Source organism: Ipomoea triloba, chromosome 1 (assembly GCF_003576645.1).
Source record: "Ipomoea triloba cultivar NCNSP0323 chromosome 1, ASM357664v1".
NCBI lineage: Eukaryota > Viridiplantae > Streptophyta > Magnoliopsida > Solanales > Convolvulaceae > Ipomoea > Ipomoea triloba.
In genome coordinates, this window is record NC_044916.1 from 33,254,204 (window position 1) to 33,263,696 (window position 9,493).

Sequence of the window (9,493 nt, forward strand, 5' to 3'; positions counted from 1 at the left end):
TACTTTTAATAATTAAAAATGCACTTTTTATTTATGATTCACACAAATGTGTGGACCATAATGTGTGTTACGCATATTTGTTTTTCAAATTTTGCCATTCTGGACCTTTTCAGATGAATCAGAATAACAAGGGAAAGAGAGAAAAGACTCAGATTATGATCAAAATAAATAGAGGGCACTAGAAAAAATATCACTGTTTTGGAATCAAAATTTTTCCTGCAGTCAGAGTTGGGCTTTGTCACAAGTTGCCAGTTAGCCATTTATGATAACTAACTAATTATCAGCATAGGAAGAAAAACCTCAGTTGATCTTAGGCTTTGGTCTTCTTGGCCTCAAAACAAACCACAGAATGAAGAGGACGACCAGAAAGGCAGGTATGGTTGTCATGTCAAACTCAACATCAACTTTCCGGTTCCTTGTGCAATGAATTGGATGGAGACTGGCAAGAGTGGCATTTACATATTCAGCAAACCTGCAAAATGAGAGCACTTTCTTAATGAACAAAGCAAGAGAACAGAATGTAGGTGCACTACAAGCTGAATCCATAGCAAAAAAATACGGAGTATATATTAATCATTGAGGATTATGTGGAATTTCCAGTGATTATAAATTGATCTATAAAGGGAGGACAGACTACATATTTACATCATATAGCTCTATAGCTTCAAATTCATTCATGTTCAGGGACCAAAAAAACTGAAAAATTTATTGAATACTGGTCTTCTTCACAAAAATTGGTCACATATCAGTAAATACAAGCAAAGGAGAGAAGCTAACCCTTTTGATGCATCCTCTAGGGTGTGCACAAGTGCCAATGCATCTGTATATCGAAGTTCCCCTGAAACACTTGAAATCTGAAAAGAGACTCAAATCATGAGCAAGAGAGAGAGAGATCCATACTGTGTACCAAATATCAGCAAACATGATACTATTAATCAGAAGAAAATAGCATTTTACCCAAAAGATTTTTCACATAACAGAGGTTAGACATTCTTATATGAAATGACCAATAGATGAGTTTAGAGGATGCCTTGGAATTTATTTATAAGCTCTTGTAGCACCATCTAGTTTCATATTTTGCAAGGAAGTGGGAGTCTGGGAACATGAAAATTTTTAATTGCATTCTATATACGGCTATATGCAACACTAGAGTATGCAGAACTGTAAAACTCTCCAGTGTGGAAAAGAAAGCTAAAACTGTGCTTTGCTTACCCTTCTCCACAAGCTGACAACATAATTGTATTTGTTCAATAACTCACGCTCTTGAGACTTAAACGGCTTGAAAGTCCGCTCTGCTGTTTCATGTTAAGTAGAACAAATGTAGATGGCATTTACAATTTTAAAGGGCAAAGAGTATACAATAATTTCTTGGACAAATATTTTGAAAATTATGCTTTTGGATTCTGGACCTAGTCAACATATGCCAAGGATACAAGTTATATCACAGATAAGAAATGTCTAACTACTAGCCATGGTATTTTAGCCAAGGATACAAGTACCTTAATCATTGGCATGCTTTCAGTTCGTAACATGTCAAAAATGCAACTACAAATCTCCAACTAAACACAATGCAGTGTAGCTGAATTTCAGTGAGTAAAGATAATAAACATGGGAAATTGATCTATGATAGTATGATTGAAGGATACACGTCTTCTCCCTGACAAGGCGGCTAATAGCTGAGTTGACAAGTAGAATTGATTCCTCAAGAGCTGTGAGTATATAACTTCGAGCAATAGTATCAGACAGAAATCTTGAGGTGTGCCAGCCTTGAGAAGTGATGGACAACGGGTTGCAACCCACTGACCATATCCAATCCTGTTAAAAAACCAGACACTAATAAGATTGAGTTAAGTAGAAAAAACCCAACTCAGTGGCACATGATCCTCCAGTTAAAGGCTAAATTAGGATGCATGGAAGAAATTGCATGTTATATTAGATATGGCTAGAGATAAATTGACCTGAATGGTTCACAAAATAAGCATGCATTGGCATTTTCTAGTGTCAAAAGTTGATCACAAAATTTTAAAAAAAAAAAAGAAAAAAAAAAGAAAAAAGTATTCAATTAGAACACATTGCACAGACGTTTTCTAGTCTTTAAATAAGCAGAGAAGTAAAGGTCAACTTGAAAGGGTCTGTCTAAAGATATCCAATATTTGTCATCTCCTCACAAGGCATGAGTTGCCTGTGACCATTTATCTTCTATCTGTGGTCATAGAAGTGTGTACCTGGATGTCTAGATGTTGACTTGTTCAAAGGAGTGAAAACACTTCATGTCAAATTAGACAGATATGTCCATCCATTGTATCAACTTAAAAAACCAATAATTCAACTCACTGCTTTTACAATAAAATGATTTAATCAAATACTACAAAAATTGTGATCAATTTTATAACAATAAAGAACCATAAAGAGTAATGTAGACAAAGGAGTTCCCTTAGATGGATAAAGTCTACACCTATGACAACGTAATAAGTATACAACTCAATAATCAATGAGTATAAGAGACCAAACTCAAGGATTATGATGGGTTATTGAAATAGGAAAAGATATTAGCAGAATCCTATGCTGATTTTTCCTCTCACACAATGAACCTTGGGAAAAAAAGAGAATTTTCCCTCCTTGTCTTCTAGATTGTAATTTCTCTCCTTTTCAATAAAATATACTTTTTCCAACAAAATAAAATTAACAAGAATGCATAATATTGGCAATTTAAGAAAATAGCAGACACATTAGTTCTTTAAACAAGCATGAAAAGTAGGGAGGATGGAGAAGAGAGTGTGAGAGATAGAGAGAAGATTCATGAGTCAAATGTTTAAGATTTCTACAAGCATAAGGCACTTGATTAGCATTTGAGCTTAAAAATGAACAAATCCTGAAAAGCTTTAAATTATCAGGTAATCATGGAGGAAACATAAATTAACATCCCATGGAAGGCAAACCTCAATTGCAGTTTCATGGGCTTGACTGTAAACAAGATGGAGAGGAAGTATTCCTGCCAGATGTTCAGAAACAGCAGCTAAAGCAGCCTTTATAGGCCTCCTGACAGACCATGGGAAGAAAAAGGCTAAATGAGTACTATAATTAATACTGCTTTCAAGAATGAGAACAATATTTTATCTGAGGCAAAAGCAAAATATAAGTGCTCAGGATGAAGGATGATACAGTCTGTGGTCATGATATTTCTATCTTTTTAGTTTTTACCAAACTGATATCAAAATGGTGATTATACAATGTGAATGCACCGAGTGTTAACACAATAAATTAATGATTCTAAATTAATTACTTCAAAACAACCTGCATATACTTAAAACGACTTTAGACAGAGCATAGGATTCCAAATATGCATTGTCAGAAAATAATTTGCTATCTATACCAATTATAAATGCATCATAGATTCATAATAATTCGTTCCTATCTATGCCATTAATTTTAGATTCAAAATAATGCTGCTACTATCTATGCCAAATATCATCATAGATTTAAAATATAACCTCAAGTCCCACTTAAGTGACTTCCCATTACACTGCAGATGACTTTCCCATGATGATGATTCTGACTGAACAACAATAACCATATCGGATAGTGCCTTTGCTTGGTAATGCTTGTCAACTAACAATGTTTCCCCATGAATAAACCAAAAAATAGGGATTTCGAGAGTCGACCTGCTATGTGCATGTGACCCTGCATCATCAAAGAATTGACAGCAAGTCAGTAACTATACTTACAAGTGTAATATCAGCCATGACCGCCAAACCCCCCCAAATAAATAAACCTAAAGATATTTATAATTTATGAGCCATGCCTATTAATTTATTATAGATACCCATGCACATGTACAACTTAAATTTGTCAAGACAACCAGGGCAAGGTTGGTTCTTCACCATATCTTGGGAAATCAAGGAAAAACAAAACACACCAAAAATACACATTTCGTGAAACAAACCTTTCAAAGAACCATGATCATTCAATCGTTGTAACTGATGTTGGAGAATGGAAGAATCAAGATAGGAACGGACAGTTTTCCTGTATGTTCCATTAACCAGTAACAGAGGGACAGCAGCAGCTCTTCTAGCCACAGAAAAAGCCATTGCCAAAGCAGGATCTTCAGACAGAGATAACCTACAAGTGTTAGGTGAAATGATGAAAATATTACAGACATAAGCACATCCACAAAGAAAGAGCATATGAACAAACTGCCCACAAGGTTCATGCAACATACACAAAGAAAGAGCATTCTCTCCTTTTCATAGTTTTTAGGGATGGGGATTTATTTATTTATTTTGGTGGAGGAGTTAGGGGGAAATATAGGACTTCTACTTTCTACATCTGCAGGGATAACATAGGGTAATGTAAGAGAAAATTCAAAGAGGTTAGACCAAACAGGGAGAAGACAAATAAGTCAATGGCAAACATTTACAATGTCACCTGCTATAAAAGCAAAGGAGAGAATCCAAATGAAAAAGGAGCCAACACATACATATGTTGACTGAACATCACTTTCTGAGAAGGCAATTTCAGCATTGAAAGTCCTTCCATTATAGACTTGAGGTCAACGGGCAGCAATTTAACATTTCTAAATTTCTGCAGATTAAATTTGGGGAAACATTAGTCATAAGAAATACTGTCAATTTCACATTATAAAAAAAAATTATCATACCTCCTCTGTGATAAAAAACAGCTGAAAAGATAGTTTCTCATAGTAGTGAAATGCCCCATCAGCAAGCGAAGGAGATATAACATGTCTCATTGACCCCCACAAGGTAGCACCCAAATGTGCAAGGAAAGTATCACGTGCTACGGTGTAATTTTGAAAATCCTGCAGCATCAAATTCCTTGTTACTTCTTCATTGTCATTAATTTCCTTTTTCAAGTGCCAATATTACAACTCTATTTTGCAGATATGGTCCAGATTGCAAGCACTTTCAAAATTTTACAGAATAAAATTTCAGCAAACAAGTGTCTCAAACGACTGAGCAAATATATAAAAGCCAATGACACACCTCTTTAGTATCACTGAATAAATTCCAATTCTCCATCCTTTTCAATGCATCCACAGCCTTTTGTTTATGGCTTTCATCATACTCCTCACCCTCAAAAGACTGTAGTTCGTTTTTCAAATCCCGCATTCTCTCATCAAGCTCTGGCATCAGAATTCCAAAATAAATCATTACCTACCCTGCCACTATCAGGGGACAAAAACAAGCATTCACATAATGAAATTCATTGACAACTGCAGTTCCATCCAGATCCAGTGGTCAGCTCTGATCATCTTAGTGGTGCTACAGTGATTCTCTGACCGTAGACAAGCACAATGATTGAGTGGCAGTTAGAAGGCTCGGATGGAAGAAAGTTGAGTGACAAGAGGGCTTGGAGAGAAGAAAGAAGTTTGAGAGAGAGAGTGACTAAATCAGATTAAGATGGATAGGAGGGTTATATAGGTATAAGAAACAATGGAACAAAGAAAAAACATTTTACATGGCTTTTGAAGCATAGAAACAAGTTTCAACTTTCAAGGAAAACAATTTAGGTGGGCTTCAATTCAGTAAACATCATAAATACTGAATACATGACCCCATTGGATTACATTTTAATCAAACATACAGAAATTTGATAGGGGAAAAAATAAAAAAAGTAGACCAGAAAGAAGTAGCACAGGTTTCATGAAGCTTGAACTACACAATCTATAAGGTACAAGGAAAAGGGCAGAAAAGAATTCCAATTCATAAAATAATTATATATATATATAACTGAGGTGGAGAACAGAAAGTTACCTTCACAAAGAGCAAGCTTAACCCTCCTACCTTTGCAATGTTTGAAAGCAAACAGCTCGTATATGTCAATTTCTGCAAGAAGGATATCTATGGCTTGATGATCTTTCTGCATCTGCATTTTCAAAGATGAAAATGATAGAAACATTAATATCCAAATTTATCCTAAATTTCTAACCCCTGCATAAGAATTAGTATTAATAAATAAAATAAAATAAAAAAGGAGCAAACCATATGGGAGCTCAGAAGAGTCAGCTAGTTCGAATCCTATATTCAAGCACAGCATATGTGATCTATCAGCATAGTATGCAGGATCCTGAATTGGGAAACTATTTTCTGGCCCTGGTAACTCAGTTGTTAGTCTACTAGCAATACATGCAGTGACTACAATTTCCTACCATATACCTCTACATTGAGATGAAAAGGCCAAGCCTAAACAAAATCTTCAGTATTCCGTAAGTCCTAGATGTGCCATGCAAGCCACTTACTCCCAAAAACCAATAAATTATATTTCTTTAATCAGGCATTCTTCTCTTATACCTTTCTAAAATATTTAGTTATTTATAAATAACTATAACTATGTAAGAAGTAAATGAAAATGCCCTCACAGCATTTTAGCAGAACAAAGCAACTTCAGAAAATATGAGCACCAAAACTTTTCTTTAATTAAATTAATAAATGAATAAAGAAAAAAAAGCAAGATTGGATCTTTCCAGAACATACATCACCAAATACTGCAAACTTCTCTTGTATCGCCTCTTGCAATATATCTTCAGCCTCTTCTTCAGAAATTTCTGGTGCAATTAAATTACATTTAAGAAGAAAAAAGAAATAGAAATGACATAAAAGGATAAGAGGCTCTGCAAAAGACTGAGGTCTACATAAAATGCATTTAATAGAAGTGCGGAAACTAGAAATGCTACAACTTTGACATAGATGTACTAATTTAGAAGTAAATCTTTTTTTTTGTAACCAATTAGACCAAAGAATCACAGATTTCATGGCATTTTACTAATTCCATATATTCTTGCAGCTTTAGGAATAGGTCAAGCCATTATGGACACCCTTTCTGAAGAAAAAGAATTTCTCAACAAAAATATTGTTCAGATTATGCACCCTTGGTTTCAGATTAATTCATCAAGTTATTAAAATCCTTCTCCATGGAAAATAAAATAAGAAACCAAAATTCAAAGAATAGGGCCACAAATATGATTTAAAAAGCAGTAAATACAACAAACTAAACAAAGACTGCACCCTCATTTACGATATCTCTGCCAACTTTATATCACAAAAATATTACTTAAGCTGGTTAGCAAAGCCTAGATCAAATTGTCAAATGCACATAAAGTAGAAAAAAAAAATTAAATCAGAAAGCATCCTTTCACTGCAGTACCTGCAACTGCACCTAAGGTTTTTTCTACACTTGGTAAGCTCAGTTCTGTGCGAACACCTTCTCCACCAACAGCAGGCCCCCATGTAAAGGGCCCCGCAGACAAGTCGATAAATGCCCATCTGAGAGCCAAATACATCAGAGTCAAGAATCGTGGTAAACATAAAGAAAGCTGTTAGGTGAGAAGCACATACAAACAACCATGCCACAAACAGGAATAGAAAATGAACCTGTGATTTCCTATCCATGTATCCGTGAGACATTCTTCATGTAAACCACTAAAATCCCCAGATTTTAACTCCTTATCAAAGAGAATCTGCAAATCTTCATTTTTCCCTTTCAAGAACTTCAGAAGAATTGCAAGTTAGAATATTTCAACAGTCTATTTTTATTGTGCTTCAAATGATAGAATAAACTTAACTCTAAAACTGAAATGATTGCTCAATTAAAATGAGTTGGTTTTCTTTTAAAGAAAATAACTAGTGCTTGTTTACCCCATCTTAGTTTGGGCCTAATATAATCCAAAAAACAGAAGTTAGGCCAGACACTAAGAATTTAAAAGAACTTTCAAGGCTAGATAAGAGGGAAAATTCAATTTTTCAAATTTCAATAAACCCCAACATTTGAACTTCTTGAAAAAGGCTTCTTAAGAAGCTCAAGTTGAGCCAAACAAGCCTTTACTTTGAATATGCCATATGTCCATATATTTACATTCTGCAATGGTCAATTTAAAGGAACTAAAATCACTTCTAAATGAACTAAATTCGCAGTTTGCAGTTTTGCACTAAACCTAACACACCATAGTAAGACTTGAAACTTCACTCCATAAAGAATTCCCTTTTTCTCATCACTGCCAAAAGGCAAGGTGGAAGGACATAGAGTCTCCATATGCACAACCAAGTAATCAAGTATACCTGCATAACTTTGCTCTGAATGATGGTGGCTGCATCCTTCCCTTGAGATAGATTTTCAACATTGTTTAGCACATCCAGGCATCTTTTGTACCATTCTACCTGTAATTATTTCACATTTTCAACAAGGAAAGTACACTAAAATAAACAAGTGTAAAAACTTTCTAGTTTCAGCACTTGAAAAGTTGAAATAAATATAGAAGGCATAGGTTCCAACAGTTTGAGGAAATAAATACCATGAAGGGTAAATAGAAATAAGTATATAAAGAAAGAAAACAGTCACTTATCAATTTGGCAAGAACAAAAATTATGGACTACAGTAGGTCCGATATATTAAAGATTAAAGAAGTATAGGTCACAAAGTAAAAGTCAAAGTATAACAAGCTCCAATGAAGCTAAATATTTGAAAGACATTCCACTAATCCACCACACATGTTAGACAATGAAGTAGCCCACAACACAACTTCATAAGAGGAAATTCTAGGAAATAGTTCAGTTGAAATTCCAGCATCAGAGTGTAATTGAATGCATCATTGAAGATCAATAAATCCTTCAGTTAAAAAGAACCCTAAAGACAAGTGAAATAGAACCACCAATAAATAAGATATGAAATCCTGAATACAGCAGTGCCCAAAAGAACACTAGTATTATGCACTATTTGTCAATGGCTTCACAATCATACTGCTTATACATCATTCTCAGCGTCTTCATGGAATGTACCTGGAAATATATACTCAACCAATGCCTAAATTTCCTGCTGTTACAGTGTACTACATGTATTAAAGTACTTTAACAAGCATAATTAAAATTTATTATTATTCTTTTTTAAAGTGTGTGTGTGTGTGTGTGACGGAGAGAGATTATTTATCATTTTATCCTATTAACACCAACAAAAGATAAGGAAAGATCAGCCACGGCCTCCTCCAAAACAAGCTAAATCTAAAACATTCCAAATTGCTTCAAGAGCCTAAACAGAAAATTAACTTACCGTATCAGTTTCTTCAGTAACAGTCCAGGAAAACTTTGCCATTGGATGCTTTTCGTATAAAGGTTTTTTTATTTTATCAAGAGCTGAAAATAAACCCCAAAAAATGGATTGAATTGTAAGTTGTAGCCCAAAACAACAAGAGAGAGAGAGAGAGAAAGGAGGAAAAAAACAAAAAACAACAACAACAACAACAACAACAAAAAAAAAAACAAAAAAACAAAAACAAAGACAGAGAGAGAGAACATGAATTAACCTACCAAGAACACTTTCCGGAACACTTCCTGACTGAAGAATTTTTGATTGCAACTCCTTATTCTGTACAACATAACCTGTCAGTATAATCACTTCAAAAAGTTCTGTACAAGGGTTAAAAAACAAGCTTCCGGAAGTGTTAAACATACTAATTACTAAGAATATGAAGGGGGGGGGGGGGGGT

At 34.6% G+C, this 9,493-nt stretch overlaps 1 protein-coding gene across 1 annotated transcript in view; it reads right to left on the reverse strand.

The window, feature by feature from the left end:
* Positions 1 to 153: 153 nt before the first annotated feature.
* The window catches only part of LOC116012769, a 10,226-nt gene continuing 886 nt past the window's right edge, over positions 154 to 9,493 (reverse strand). The window contains exons 2-18 of the mRNA XM_031252428.1: positions 9,315 to 9,386; positions 9,058 to 9,140; positions 8,073 to 8,171; positions 7,389 to 7,504; positions 7,162 to 7,280; positions 6,492 to 6,562; positions 5,772 to 5,883; positions 5,001 to 5,140; positions 4,658 to 4,816; positions 4,478 to 4,581; positions 3,944 to 4,119; positions 3,492 to 3,681; positions 2,940 to 3,039; positions 1,647 to 1,815; positions 1,213 to 1,295; positions 778 to 854; positions 154 to 472 (exon numbers count right to left, since the gene is read on the reverse strand). Of these exons, the coding sequence (XP_031108288.1) occupies positions 301 to 472; positions 778 to 854; positions 1,213 to 1,295; positions 1,647 to 1,815; positions 2,940 to 3,039; positions 3,492 to 3,681; positions 3,944 to 4,119; positions 4,478 to 4,581; positions 4,658 to 4,816; positions 5,001 to 5,140; positions 5,772 to 5,883; positions 6,492 to 6,562; positions 7,162 to 7,280; positions 7,389 to 7,504; positions 8,073 to 8,171; positions 9,058 to 9,140; positions 9,315 to 9,386 (2,042 nt within the window). The 3' untranslated portion in view covers positions 154 to 300. The remainder of the gene's footprint in view (positions 473 to 777; positions 855 to 1,212; positions 1,296 to 1,646; positions 1,816 to 2,939; positions 3,040 to 3,491; positions 3,682 to 3,943; positions 4,120 to 4,477; positions 4,582 to 4,657; positions 4,817 to 5,000; positions 5,141 to 5,771; positions 5,884 to 6,491; positions 6,563 to 7,161; positions 7,281 to 7,388; positions 7,505 to 8,072; positions 8,172 to 9,057; positions 9,141 to 9,314; positions 9,387 to 9,493) is intronic.